At 38.9% G+C, this 15,964-nt stretch overlaps 1 protein-coding gene across 3 annotated transcripts in view; it reads left to right on the top strand.

The window, feature by feature from the left end:
- Window positions 1–1,560: 1,560 nt before the first annotated feature.
- Window positions 1,561–15,964, top strand: part of cd2ap (CD2-associated protein) — a 48,290-nt gene continuing 33,886 nt past the window's right edge. The window contains exons 1-2 of one of the 3 annotated variants that reach the window (XM_026318407.2): window positions 1,561–1,818; window positions 13,483–13,640. In XM_026318407.2, the coding sequence (XP_026174192.1) occupies window positions 1,815–1,818; window positions 13,483–13,640 (162 nt within the window). In that variant the 5' untranslated portion in view covers window positions 1,561–1,814. Of the gene's footprint in view, window positions 1,819–13,482; window positions 13,641–14,790; window positions 14,898–15,964 lie in introns of those variants that run through there. The other 2 variants (XM_026318409.2, XM_026318408.1) reach the window with 2 other exon arrangements.

Genomic DNA, 15,964 nt, shown 5'->3' with positions numbered 1-15,964 from the left:
CCCTGAAAGCCACACAACACTCTTCCTTTTTCAACTTCCACCACTTGGTCCTCTGCTCTGCCCTTGTCCTCTTCATCTTCCTCACCACCAGGCTCATCCTACACACCACCACCCCATGCCGTCTGGCTATACTCTCCCCAGCCACTACTTTGCAGTCACTGTTCTCTTTCAGGTTGAAACGTCTGCACAAGATGTAATCAACTTGTGTGCTCCTGCCTCCACTCTTATATGTCACCCTATGCTCCTCCCTTTTCTGGAAAAATGTGTTCACTACAGCCATTTCCATCCTTTTTGTGAAGTCTACCACCATCTGTCCTTCTGCGTTCCTGTCCTGCATACCAAACTTACCCATCACTTCCTCATCACCTCTGTTTCCCTCACCAACATGTCCGTTGAAGTCTGCCCCAATCACCACTCCCTCACCACTAGGGAGACCCTGAATCACCTCATCCATCTCCCTCTAGAATTTCTCCTTCTCTTCTAACTCACATCCTACCTGTGGGGCATAACCACTGACAACATTCAACATCACACCTTCCACTTCCAGCTTCAGACTCATCACCCTATCTGACACTCTCTTCACCTCCAGAACATTCCTAGCAAACTCCTCCTTCAGGATAACTCCTACTCCATTCCTCTTTCCATCCACACCATGATAAAACAGCTTGAACCCTGCTCCTAATCTATAGGCCTTGCTACCTTTCCACCTGAACACACACGATATCAACCTTTCTTCTCTCCATCATATCAGCCAACTCTCTTGTTTTCCCTGACAAAGTCCCTACATTCAAAGTCCCTACTCTAAGTCCTACACACTTCCTCTTCTCTCTTTGCCTATGAACACGCCTTCCTCTTCTCCTTCTTCAACCAACAGTAGTCCAATTTCCACTGGCACCCTGTAAGTCAATAGCACCAGTGGTGGTCGTTGTCAACCTGGGCCGCGGCCGATCTGGTATGGATGTTGTATTTGTGATTCACATGTTTGATTTGGCTTAAATTTTACGTCAGATGCCATTCTTGACACAACCTTCTGTATTTACCCAGATTTGGGACCTGCACATGAGGACACTGGATTGTGCCCCCCTGTGGTTTACACTATATACAATATCTTCAGAACATATTCAGAGCCAGTCACTTTTTGGAAACCTTAATATGCTGAAGATAAGATAAAACAAACTTTATTAATACAAGAAGGGTATGTATTGCATGTATATTCCAGATGTAGTGGTTTTAAAAAATCACCACATTTATCAAACCTAAAAAAACTGAACTCTCCACAAATTCAGTTTTTCAAAAGGATCTGACATATATATTGTTTAAAATCTCTTCAAGCAACACAAGCTGTGACCTTCACATCTGAACAGAAGCAACCTCATCTCACTCACTCACACACACACACACGTACAGTTGTTACTATACAGTGGGCCCCAATAATACATGTTGGGGGGGGGGGTTTAACATTCCATTAAACATTCCTCTCGCGGGACTGTCCTGGCTGAAACATCGCGAAGTTTCCTGCTGGTATTTGCTGCCAGGAGTAACCCGTGGAGGCAAGTCCAAGAAAGGTGGAGACTCCTGGTTAACTTCCTGCACAATAATCTTGAAGCAGCACCAAGAGAGAACTGGGGAGGCTGCTGTTGCTCCTGTTGGGGCAAAGGCGAATGGATATAGAGCTCACTTGGCTTTTTTTTAATGCGGTGAATCGACAGAAAATAGTTTGTGGTTGATTATACACATCTGCCTGGCAAGTAGCGAGCACCGAGGCGGACAACAGATTTCCAGCATTTGGTAGCGAGGCGGTGCGAAGGACAGGAATGGGTAAGTTTTCCATGATGTGGCGCTTGTGTTGTGTTGATACGTTAGATACTCTTCCTTTTTGGAGTTTGCGTTACACAACAAGTCGGACACACGTACGCTGAAGCATGAATGTTAAACCAGGTGTCAGTCTGTTTAATCATGCCATTAGCTCTGGACAATAGGGAGTTAGGAGGACAGTTAGCTTGCTGATTAGCCTAGCCAGCTAGCTGTCTGTTAACTGGATAACGCCACCTCCATCCTTGGACTCGGCTGCATTTCATGCTAATGTTACCGTGAGCTAACGTTGCCTCACAGCTTGGTGGCCTCTGAAAAGCCACCTAATAATACTTCCTTGGAAGTACTGGACCTCAGAAACTCTCACTTTATTCTCTGTAATCTAAAATTAGTGCTGCTTCCAGTTCACAGCTGATAATTAACATTATCTCCACAAACAGGAAAGTCCTGATGTTATCTACTTCTGACAATGCAGGTTAAAGTACCCTTTTGTCATTTGCTTTAGGGCTCATGTAAGGAACAACGTTTTTATTGTGCACCCAGTGTCGTGATTTTCATTCCTTCCATGACACTGACAGACTTACTGCACTGCATTTCACCAGTTCTGTCTCCATGTAACACTGGAGCTGATTGGACCTGTGTTCTGGTTTTGATGTGCACCCATGACCCTTCCTTTAACCTCAGAACAGTGTATTCATTTAGATGGTGAAGTGAGGTTTCTTCAGGCTGACAGCAGGGCAGGTTAATGGCATTTCATTGCCAGACCTGAAAACTTTGTACCTATAACCAAATGTTTTGCTGTCTTACCATATGCATGAGTTAAAAAAAGCACAGGCGGGCTTGTTGTAATAGTCATGCTTTCTGAGTGTAGAGGAAGCACTCTGATGTGTTGCAAACTTTCTGTACAGTATCGTGAAACCTGACTGCTGCATCTGACTAAGTTGTGCAGTCTGTGGTTTGTGTGGTTGTAAGCAGCAGGACTTGTTCAAGAACTTCACTATGTTGTAAAACAGGTTTTATGCTCAGGCTCTCTTAGCTTTCAGATTGTTGCAGACTGTGCTTTGCTGATGCAGAGAACTGCTTAAAACAAAACTCTTTTGCGTTAACCTGATTTTGTGTTTACACTTGTCCTGCAAGAGCACAATGAGGCTGTAGGAGACATGTGAAGCTAACACTATATTTAAAATGCACAGAGTATAACAAAAGTAGTGTAGAAGTGTGTCAGACAATAATCCGAGCTGTTCCTGAAAAATATGAGCCCTAAAAGAGTTATATCTGTTTTGGTAATATTGTAGTATTTTCCATTCAATCTATATGAGAATCCCAACTAAATGGGCTTCTTGACAAGGGTCCCTTTATAGGGACTATGTTGACAATCATTGTAATGTGTTCTACTTTTCTCTGGTAAACCTTTATGAAGGTAGCTCAATGCTGATGATATCTCAGCTGTTTAAACATGCCCAAGCTGTGTGCGAGCCCCTCACATCCTGTGTTTGCTTTCCCCTGTACTTTAACCCAGGTTATATACAGCCTAGTTCTGGTTGATTGCCTACATTGTGCAAAACATATTTGGATTTGTAGCAGTAAATGGTTAGAAATTGACCACTTATCGTAATAGCCAATCTTCAGTCCTGTGTTTCCTTGCCTTCGCTTTGAGAGTAGGTAGTAGTAATGGGAAACTATGGGGGAGAGAGTGCTGAAATGACACAGACCAAAGGTCATACAGTTGGACTAGACCTGGGTACATTTTAATAACATGGACCACTTCTAACAGCCTAGGCCACCAAGTTGTGACTGTCACTATTCTGTTTTACTAACCAACCTTACTAAACATTCCTTGGATTCACCTAAATAATGACTGACTCGAATGTGCCAGAATGTCTGATTGGATATTAACCTCACTGGCCTCAGTCAGTCATGTATTTGCCAGATTGTGGTTCATGTTGATTTCCCACTCTAGTTGGTTTTAGTTGGTTCGGTTACTTTGGTGCTTAAATTATTACTATTGGTAACCTAACTTGTCCATTTTAAGAAATTACTTGTGATTACACTTATTGCTCAGTGTGTATACCCTTGTTCACAAATTATCCACATTCTGCTCCTAGTAAATAAAGGTGGGTAGGAGAAATCAGACTTTCATATAGAAGAGGAACAGCTCTCTTTCTCTCCTAGGTGATTTCTCTTGGTAACATTTTGCCCTTCATATCAGCTACCTCTCAGATTAGTGGGAAGGAATGCAGTTATGAGTTTCCTCTTCAATGATTGTGTGTATGTGATGTGTGTGAGAGACTGTGAAAAGCACAGAGAGCGTTCTGACTTAGACAGTCTGCCTGGCAGACAGCTCGCCTGCGTGGCCTTGAGTAGTTCCCCCCCTTTCTCTTCCTTCCTTCCTTCCTCTCCCTCCCCTGTAACATCCTCCTTTCTGTCACTATCTTATATAAGACCTGTAGTGTAACTCTTTACCTGGAAACATTGTGTGAGTAGAGGAAAACGGTTACCTGGATATTTTTTTCCTTTTTCTGACCCTAAACGTGGCACACAGACAGCTGGTGTGGTCAAAATTTGTTAACAACATTAGCAACAAGATGTGTCAGAATCTGAGTCAGCTCAGCGATGGATCAGTTTTGAATTGCAACAGTAAGGCCCAGGACAAAGGACGATTTTATGCCCGATTCGCCCCTCCGGTGATGGTAGGGGTGTGACCTGATTCGATGCTTTGTCACATTCGGTTGTCACATTATTTGTCTAAAGAATCCTCAAGTGTGTGTGGTGTCAACATAATTATTTTACTGCTCCTGATCAGGTTGGAGCCTCTATCGTAATCATCGAACATATTTGATATTTACAATTCCTGGTCTGAGAAGCTCCAGCTGAATGCCCACAATAGCCAATGAGAGCGAGGAGCCCAGAAAAACATGGTCGCAAAACAAAACAAAGCCAAAAGGAACACTGGTAAGACATGCTTGTTGAATTATTCCATCAACCACCTGGGTGTCTTTTTAACACATTGTGCAAGACATAACATTACCACAATAGGGCTGACAATGAAATGGCTTGTGTCACAAAGTCACATTTAATCACACAAGATTCTGTGAAATCTCGTGTCTGTGGAATCGCCAGCGTGAAATAGTTATTAATGGTAGTTGTGTGTGGTCTCCTGGTCTCATCGAGTCTTCTAGTGTGTGCATTGAGAGAATTAGAGTATTAAAAATCAGTTGAAATGGTCCTTATATCTGTGGTCTCCCACGCTTTTAAAATCAGTGAAGATTTTAAGATCATCTGGTTGCCAGCCTTAGTCAGTTAATCAGCCCATTGTAAAATTAATTTGCTATCTAATTCTATAACTAATTCATGATTTTTTTTCAACAAAGAATGCCAGTACTCTCTGATTCCTCCTCTGTGATAGTAAACTGTGTAAGTTTGGTCTGTTGTTAGAAAAATCAAGACCCAGAGAGCACTGACACACTTATTGTCACTGAAATAATTTAAAAGTTGTTTTACTGATCTGTGCACTTATTGGGTATGCACTGGACAGCTTATCCAGTGGGAATATGGTTTGCTTTTGGTTTTTGCATATTCTTAACATTTAAAAATTCAGATTTTGGAGATTTCCTGCAGAGGAAATGGTGCGTTTGAGGATGCAGGGAGCATGTTTTTGGCTCAGAGTGCAGTGGAATCACTCCATTTAGCTTTTGATTGTCTATCCCTTTCATGTGTCTCAGCAATTAAGTCAGGAATCTTCTGCTACCGCTCCCCATATTTTAGGTGTCGTGCCACACTGTTAATGAGAAAACAGGTCCAGCATGTTTGCATGCATTCACATTTTTCTTCTTCACTCTTCCTTTTACTTGATGCTTCTAACTGTTCTCTTCACACCCATGCTGTTGACTTTGTTTCAGCTTTGTTCCTGGTAGCCCGTAAACCTGTTGGACGTGCCACATAATAAGTCAGGAAGTGACTTGGCCGTGTGGTTGTGTTAGTCAAAGAAGTGGTTAATTTTTTCAAAAGTAAAACTCTTAAATGTGATGTAATTCAAGGAGTGTTTAGGATAGTGAATGAAAATCTCTTCAGCCATTTCATATCTCATACAGACAAGAAGAAGCAAGAGACGCATGAAGTCCCTGGAGGGGATTGGGCTTACTACTCATCTTTGCATAATTTGTCAAATCTATGCAGAAGCAGTAAGCCATAGGCAGCTGAATCTGTTGACAGGTGTCGTGGGTGTTTCATTACTTATCCAACAAGTTTCTCAAGTCTTTTGGTAGTGCTCAAAACTGTTTATTATAAGGAGAGCAATTACATTTTTACTGCACAGTTTTACTCCAGTTGACACTAAGCCTATTATTAGAAACCATCCATAATCCATGCCAATTTTTAAAAGTGAAGATTGGTGATGATACACTGCTAAGATTCAGCTTAGAATATATCAGACTTACCTTGAGCTGCTTTGGGGTGTTTTAACAATTACAGTGCATTCAGAAAGTATTCAGAGCCACTTCACTTGTTTCAGTTTTGTTATGTTACTACAATTATGTAAAATCTGAAATATCACATTTACATAAGTATTCTGACCCAAGGCAATTACAGCCTCAAGTCTTTTTGGGTGTGACACAACAAACTTTGCACACCTGGATTGGAGGATTTTCTGCCATTCTTCTTTGCAAATACTCTCAAACTCGGTAAGGTTGGATGGGGACCGTCGGTGGGCAGACATTTACAGGTTTCTCCAGAGATGTTCAGGTTAGGGCTCTGGCTTTTGTACTGTTCTTCATGAGTGTGAGCAGTGTCATGTAGCATGTGCATACAGTATTATTCAGTAAATGGCTGTTAACACATCTTCTGCTATTCTGCTACTGTAGGACAATAAGCACCTGCTCTTTCCTTTTGTACTTCATCTCCTTATTGTACAGTCTTTAAGCTGTTGCTGAATTCTAATCATCTGGTTTACAGAACTCTGTGTTTCCCTTAGAAAATTTTCCAGGCATGGTGGCAAGAGGATGCTAGAGGTTCTGAATGCAAGCACAACAATTTTTTGGTTACTTATTTCTTGCACACTTTTGGTTGGTAATTTCCATGTAAAGGTAAAATTTATTGTCAACAAATAACTGTCAAAGCTGCTATTTACATCAGTAAAAGATGTATCTTTAATCATCTGTAAGTTTAAATTTAAATATATATATATATATATATATATATATATATATATTTTTTTTTTAAGTGTGTTGCTTGACTGATTAATTGATTGATATAAAATAAATACTAGAATACTGTACTATGACAAGGTTAGTCGTGGCCTAATGGATAGGGAGTCGGACTTGTAACCTGAAAATTGCACGTTTGAGTCTCAGGTCCAGCACAGAATGAATAACCAGCACCCTGTACACCTTTGATACCAGACCCTCAACTGCTTCCTGGGTGTGTGTTCACTGCTGTGTGTGAGCACAAATTCCGAGTATACTTAGACAAATAAGTCACTTTCACTTTCAAATAATCAAACTTGCAATTTGAAACAACCTGTTTATTTTCTCATTCTGAGCAGTGTGTATGCCTGGTTTGCTCTTCTTCAGTGGTGCCATGCTTATCTTAATGTTGGGAGCAGCCAATTCAACACATGGGTTTAATGAGAATGAAATTCAACCCTTGAATTAGTCTGCACGGGTGTTATACAATTACAATTAAAAAAGAAAAATAAAAACTGTACACTGACTGCAACTATATCTTACACAAAAATGTTATTACTTATGTCATACTGTGCTTAAGGCTCATGCTTTAAGGTAAATACCAGTGCAGAAATTATCACCATTATTAACTTTCATAGAAAATAGACATCACTTCCTTTTTTTTTTTCTCAGAATTTTACAGCCCTTCCTTTACTTTTTCAATGTTTTCTTCTGCATTGGCCTTTTCTTTGCAGTGTGCTGTGTTTAGCCTTGATTATTGCACATCAGCTGGTGTTTTAAATTACAGTATATCAGCTGGTGTTTTAAATTACAGTACATTAGCTGGTGTTTTAAAGCTTGTCTCCATGTGACCCTGTGATGGACTGGTAACCTGTCCAGGGTGTACCCCTGCCTTTCACCCAAAGAGAGCTGGGATAGGCTCCAGCTGATCCCTGTGACCCTGGTTAGGAATAAGTGGGTATAGACGATGGATGGACAGTTTCTTACTTCTGCTACTTGTCCTTGGTTCAGTGAAAAAATTAATACTTGATCTTTTTTTTATTTTTATTTTTTAGCACTTTGCCTGTCCTTTGCCAAAAACAGCAAAGTTTGTTCATAAAAACCTTGTTTGTACAAGTCAAATAAATAACATATTTTTGATTGAAGTAATCCTTTTTAATGTTTTTCTTGTTAGTTAGCACATGCCTTAAACAAGCTTAAACTAATTTTAAAACATGGTAGCTAGGTAAAAGCCATTCAGATATTGTGCAGTTTATCACCTGATTAGTTGATTAATAGTTTCAATAATTGATGGATTAATCGACTGTGAAAATAGTCATTAGTTGCAGCCCTAGATATTTCAGATATTTAAAGTGTCAGTGACACTTGCTGCACAACAGACCTAGTGTATTTATTTAGAAGTGAGCAGAAGATTTAGTTTCTGTTCTTCTGTAAAATGTGAACGCTTCAATATTTTAGTTGTAGATACAAGATTTACAAATTAAAATTTAGTTTTATTTATTTGGAGTTGACCAAATTTAGTGTGTTCTCCACTTAAGGCTTCTGACTGTAGATTTTAGATGAATATAGATAAATATTTGAAATACAGTTGTATAATGTTCTACGTTTGTCATGTCCAGTTTTTGTAATAAAATAATTAATATTTAAATTAAAACTAACCTTATATCTTTACATGCCACTTAGGAATAAAGAAGAACCTATAGATTTAACTGAAATAGTGCTTTGGTTTATATTGACATATATATTGATGGTGATTGATATGAAAAAGAATTATTGTGATGAGTTTTTTTTTTTTTCCATATCGCCCAGCCATATATTTTGACACTGTTCACCGGCACATCATAATGTTGGTGCAACATAAAGCGCAGAAAGTGCAGAAGACATAAATACAGTGACGTCGCTGTTCTACAAGAAAATATTAAATATTGCAAACTTAGAAGATATGGTCTTGTTTCCATAAACCTCAGTGTACATATGAAATTCATTGTTCTCAGTTCACAATGATTGTTTTTCATGTATTCTGGGTTTTGTTTGTTTTCTTACCAGAGTAGTCAGAAGAGAATCTGATTGAAAGCAGGGAGGAGACACTGAGGCACCTGACAGAGACTCCCAAATGCAAATGATTATTTCCAAATGAGTGTGTATTGGATAGTATTAGACTAAAAAAAAAAAAAAAAAACACAATACAGTACTGTTACCCAGAAAACACTTACTCTATTTAGTAGATGTGCTTTTGGCCATAGCTCGTGTTTGTGCATTTATTCTAGGACAGCAGATCAAGTATTGCAGTGGGGTTGTGGCTGCTGCTCTACCCTGTGATGTTGTTAAAAGCCATAGATTTTCTAACCTTAAAAAATGTGGTCAGAACAGCGTGATGTGATACATTGAAAATGACTGACTTCTTTGGAGTTGTCTTTGTTAAACCAGTAACAGGATGTAAGCATCCAGTATTGTTCTGTGTACTCTGAACTTCCAGACCAGTTAGCTTCCTGCGTTGGCACTGAAAGCTATTTATTTAGGTTTAGCATTAATGTAGTCAGCTATCAACTTAAAATGAGCCTAAGCTTCATGAGTGCTCCAAAAGACATGCAGTATAAGCCAGTATAAGTCACAGTTAAGGCACTGTTAGCTGTTCCTGGGCCCATGACCAGTATTTCTCTGACCGTAGCTAAAACCCTGATCAAAAGCTCATATGTGATTTGATCTTGGATAGCTGTAGTGCAGGTTCATTTGTTGCTGTTAGTAAGCATTTCTTTACTTTCATTACTCAAGAAAAAGTCTTTTGTTCTGTATTTTGGCAAGAATCCCCCTCCTCCCCTTCACTGCCTTCTCACAGCAGCGAAATTGAAAGGTTACACACATCCACAATCCACCTGTACACTGGCTGTTGTGCTTGCAGTTACTTAAAAAGGCATTTCCTCTGAGGAAGAAACCAAGCAGACTTTGTCAACAGCCCCGTGCTGGTATTTTGCCGACAGACACCTATCACTTACTGCACTCATTTAGGAGTGGCTTTAGTTAATAGTGAAAAATGAACACCAGTTTATGCCTGCCCACACACAACTCAAGTGCAGACAGTTTGCAGTGACAGCCATAATCAGCGCACATTCCTAACCCCTGCTCAGTGACCCCAACTCTCCAGAGGAACACAAAAGAAGTTATGTTGACATTCTCACATAAAAATTACAATAGATTGTGCATATTATCTTTCTGTTTATGGACTAACTGGCTAAGTGTTGCTGCTCTAACCCTTGCACTGTTTTTATAAGAAATGTGTCTCTGGTCATATTCCTGTGGAATTAGTTCCAATGCTTAACATCAACATCATCACTGTCATCAAATGTTAAAATGAAGGTTAATATCTAAAAGTTGCTATAGAAGTTAATCCGGTTTTCATGGATGGCTTGATGTTTACATTTTAAAATCCAGTTTTAAAATAATGAATATGGAATAAAACCTGAAACTGTGCTGTTTTAAAGTTTTCTGTTCCTCCACTCACCACAATAGCAACAATTTAAGTAACATGTTATCTGGTATCTTCAAACTAAGTTCAGATCGTGAGCATAATATATAAGTAAGTGTACAGCAGTGTGTTTAGGAGCCATTTAAGTGATACTGATTTGCCTGGCCTGCATTCCTCAGGCAGGGTGTGTTTGTGTGGTTGCTGAGGTGCTGTAATCTGTGTGGTTGCAGAAAAGTCCCTCTACTCCACATGCACATGGAAGAGGAGGACAGCCCTGTGTGTTGTGTTAGTTCAGCCAAGTATGATTCTGTCCCATTTGGTTTTGTTTACTACAGCTGAGCAGACCATATCTCTTCCTGTGGTTACATGCAGAGATAATCCCAAATTACTGTCTGGGGCATTGGTTAAGTTGTTTATTTGTATATTGCTCATTTTGTGTGGTTTTTTTTTTTTTTTTATACTTATGATTCTGGCCCTTTGGTCACACTGTCTTGTTCCATGGCTGTTTGTTTGTTCCAATACACAGGCTGTGTCGGTGAGCCAGAAGCTGTTATACAGTTCAGTCCCCTGCTAGAAAACTTGGCAAGTCATCATTTCAAACTGCTCTGAGATCAGCCAGAGGCATGTAGGGGAGGAGGATCTTACTATAACTTTTTACTATTGAAAGGGCAGAAATGCCAGATGTTATGCAATACAGCAAATTTGGGACATCACTTTGCAAATTCGCAGCATACTGCTACAATAAGCCGATTAATTAATCAACATAAATGAATAACCAAAAAATAAAGAAATAACATACGGTTTTTTTTTAATTATTGTTTCAAGCAGTTCGTCTTATGTGCAGCTCCTCTTATGCTCCTTTAAACTCTTAAATACTGAGTGTTTGATGTACTGTGGAAAGCTGAGATCATCAGTCAGGGCCAGTTTCTGATTAGTTTGGCCCAGTGTGTTGAGCTCAAGGTTGATGAAGTCAGAGACAGACACATGTACAAACAACTTCACCAACAGACAAACTAAGCAAAGTTCTACAGCACTTATTATTGTATTGCCTGGCTAATGTAGTTTAGTGCTGAATGACCTTGCCCAGCTGTGTGATTATGTGAATGTTTTAGGATTCGTGAGTGTGTGAGTGTGTGAGTGTGTGAGTGTGTGAGTGTGTGAGTGTGTGAGTGTGTGAGTGTGTGAGTGTGTGAGTGTGTGAGTGTGTGAGTGTGTGAGAGATAACGACAAAGATTGCAGTGTGCCCCACAGGTTTTTGTTTTGTCTGTGCTTTATGTAAAGCCAGCCATGGCAATAGAGTCACTTTACTATGAGTCATGTATTAAAGGACCACTCTGCATAGTAACATCCCATATCAACAGTTAGTCGTCTGCAACCCTCTTATTACCCCTCTTATTCAGTCTGTTCCCAGTGCAGCAGGTTTATAGGCTAAACAATTAATCAAGATAAATAATAAAAATAATAGACAAATCAATCCATAAAGAATTGAAATGAAGGTGTGTCACTACTTGATATTTCTTATGTCTTACACCTCTTATTACCTTTTTACATTCAAGGTAACTTGCACTGTACAGGTGACACATAACTGACATTTAGCCTCATGGTGAAAAGTCAGCTTTTGGGCTGTGAATGAAGGCCAATGTTTTTCCCTGACTTCATTCATTCTCAGAGATAAGCCTATCGTTTTTGTGTCACTGCTAGCAGTACCATATTTAGTCTAAATTTGATCTTTGCAGCCTGTGGTCTGTGGCTGTTTTTTTTGTTTGTTTTTTTTCCTTATTGTAGAAACTAAAGAGTGGCTCATGTCTGACTTCTTTCTAGTGCCTGATTTGGGCTGATAGAATATTTCTTTCTTATCTTGTAAATGTAACACACTCGCTACAGCACATGTTTGGTTGAAACTAGGACGGCTACCTAAACATTCCCTTTTATTTTGTCAGTCAATGCAGCAGTGAAGGAACAACACTAGGCAGGCATGTAGAGTTTTTAAACTCTACATACTCAGTCTGGTCTCAGTAACACAAAACTCATTGTGATGAAAACAAACAAATTGAGGAAAGATAAGATAAACTTTATTAATGCCAGAAGAGAAATTCAAGAAACGGTGGCCAGTACTGAAGTAAACATCTAATTTCTCTGAATGTGGAAATCTGATGTTTTCACATCACAAATACCTGTATATACAAACTACATACAAAACTGTCTGTTGTAATATACCTGTACATACAATTGTCAAACAAATTCCTCGTATGTGTAAACATACATGGCAATAAAGCTCATTCTGATTCTCATTTATTCTGATCACATTAAATGTGGCACTGCTGTGTAGGTGAGCTGAATTGACATTGGGGGAGGAGTAAATAATGTATTTCATATATTTGTATGTAAAGTGTGTTAAGGAGAAAACATGAGTAATAATAAGTTATTTGAAAGATGAACAATACTGCAAGCACCTGTCAAATTAAGAGTTGATACAGTGGGAAGGTTCAGGGGAAAACTCCTAAATAAAATGTTTTTTTGACTACTACTATAATATGTGCCTTCACAATTACATAATACAGATTATGATGGTTGGAGGTTTGATCAATGATAAAGTACAGTTATTAAGGACCAGTTAAATTAAATAATAGTGTATTTTTGCTAAATTTACTAAGTCACATAAAAATAAGCAGAACAACCAGTGACATCTAAGCAGGAGCTCCAGAAGTGTTTTTCTGTTCAGAAATACAAATACACACTGGCTGCTGAATAAGCAACATGTCTAAGCACAATTTCTCATCACAGGCCAAGAGAGTGGAAGCAGTAATTTTGTATGTAAATATTACTTTAACATGTTGTGAATTATGATGGAAGATATTTTGTTAAAGTCTGTTATCTTTTCCTTTTGTCCTATTTTTATTCTTCCATCTCCTTCCTCTATTATTCTCCCTTTTACTTTTCCCTCCTGTGGTCTCCCCATCTTGTTTGCTTTCACCTTTCTCCTCCTTTCTTTTTTTCCTCTATACTCCCTCGTCATGTCTGGAGTAGAGGTTGTGGTGGAGTTTGATTATGATGCGCTCCATGATGATGAGCTGACCCTACGACTTGGTGACATCATCAAGAATGTGCGGTATATAGAGGAGGATGGCTGGATGGAGGGAGACCTCAACGGGAAAAGGGGCCTCTTCCCTGACAACTTTGTTAAGGTGAGAAGACATGATAGTTCAGTTTATGTTGATTTTAGAGTATACCTCTTCTGCTACATACTGGATTACATGTTATGCTGATTTGTAACAGAGTTGTCTTTTTGTAGTGCATGGACCTGACCTTGTAGTTTGAGGTTTTCTGTGTTTTTTTTCCCCCTGTGGTACAGGTAACACAGGGCTGTGAAAGTGACGTTTGTTGTTGCTGGTTGTAATGAATCCTATGGTTGTTGAGGAAAGTTGGATTTAAGATTGATATAGCACTACATGATTGTCTTCCATTTATCCCAGCTGGAAAATAATCACAGATTGTCAGGATATTGTCACTAACTGATTGATGCTTTGTGGGCAGCACGTTTTGCGTCACATTTTATTACTGAACGGCCTGCTGGGACCTCAGATGTTTCCTGACTCCAATAGGTTCTACCTATCAACCAGAAAATGTATCAGCTGCATCTGAGAGAGAAATGTAGAAAGCTATTGAAAAGAGGTTATTTAAAATTCAATTAAAAATGTGTTTCCAAAAGCTCTGGTATATAGCAGAACATCTGATGGTTCCTATTAAAGTGGATCTTTCAGATATTTGTGCAGGTCTTTTATGATATCTTCCTGAATTTTGTAGGAAGAAATAGCAACCTTGACACAGACAGGCCTCAGCCAGCTGACAGGATTCAAATTCAGGTGACAGTTCTAACCACTGCACACTGCACTGTTAATCAAAATATTTCCATTTTTATTCATTGTATTCCAAGGGAGTGAAATGTCACTCTTTATGTGGCATTAATATTTGCTATATTAAAGGATAACCTTTTCTTTAAGACTGCTGTATTTCCCCTAAAAGAGCCATTCTATAATTACATATGAAATCACATCAGAAATTCAGCTAATGCAGTTTGCAGATGATGATTAAACAGTTAGTGATCTCTTGATAGAGAAGTTGAGGCATCTTTTTTCTGTGAAATATATTTATACAGCTAATGCAGTGTGAAATGAGTCACCACACTGCTTCTAGTCTTCTCTCTTGCTTTGTTTCCTCATTCCTCATTTCTCTCTCAGCTCTCTCAGTGTAGTAAGGTAGGTAATCTGCTAAGCAGCCTGGCCCAGTCACTGAGCTTGAATAGTTAATCCTCTAAGTAGCCTGCTGGCTGTTGAACTTTGATCCTGACCATGTTACCATCACATGACATGTTCCTTCTCCTCCCTTCTGATTGTTGTTGTAGCTGAATGATCAGTGTGTAGGAAATATGCCTGGGGGAAATGGTAAGGGATTTAATTGTACTTCACAGTGGTTAGTAAAGATTATGGGACATATGTTTAACTTGTTATTGAGGTTTTCTTAGTTAGCATTAGGTTTTCTTAAATTGGCTGTAATCAGATTGTCCTGAAGATAGAAACGTGTGTTTATACATTGGATGTGTAAATTTTGTGTGTGTGTGTGTGTGTGTGTGTATATATATATATATATATATATATATATATATATATATATCATATACAAACATGTTAATGCTCTGGAATGAACAAGCTATGTAATGAAGAATCCGTTTCTGGATTACCTCAAATATATCTTGAACTGCAGTTTATTACTGATCTGCTTATACACTAATATTTATACATCTATTAGTTATTATTGGCTGATTTACTGGCCAGACTTTATCAAATAGGTATTAAAGTTTTATATCCATTCCTAATCAAGACTACGAATACAGTTCCCTGTTCTTCCCTTTCTTTATTTCCTCTGTTGGTAATCGAAGTGGATTTGCATTAGATGAAATCGTTAGACATCTTTGCATCTGATAGATCCACTCATAGTGATTGTGCAGCTGCAGCTATAAAACTGACAGACTGATACTTGCTTTCATGTGAAGTACTGCTGAATACATGTCTACAGAAAGAAATGCTTGGTGAAGCTACTAGTTTCAGCTCTCCAGCAAAGGGCATAGTGTTTCTTTGAAATGAGTTATGCTGTTGTGTTGGCCAAGTTCACTGCATCATCTATAAGATATGTTAGAAAAAATGTACACAAGAACAAACCGTGAATGTTTCATTAGTCAAATATGCTGAAAAAAGAGATGGCATCCATATTCTAGACAGAATTTATTAATGCCTGAAGGAAAATTACATGCACGCACGCACGCACGCACACACACACACACACACAGCTGAACTTACTCGGAACTGCAAAGTCAGTGTGTGAGAACCAGGAAGTGGATGGTGGATGGTGGATGGTTGGTCTCACCCACACCCACACCCACACACACCCAGACATATTTAATTGCTACTGCTCTGAACTCCCGTTGTGAGTGTGTAATTTTTCACTCATTGAA

This window comes from Mastacembelus armatus, chromosome 24 (genome assembly GCF_900324485.2).
Source record: "Mastacembelus armatus chromosome 24, fMasArm1.2, whole genome shotgun sequence".
Lineage (NCBI taxonomy): Eukaryota > Metazoa > Chordata > Actinopteri > Synbranchiformes > Mastacembelidae > Mastacembelus > Mastacembelus armatus.
This window is presented reverse-complemented; position numbering and strand designations above follow the sequence as displayed.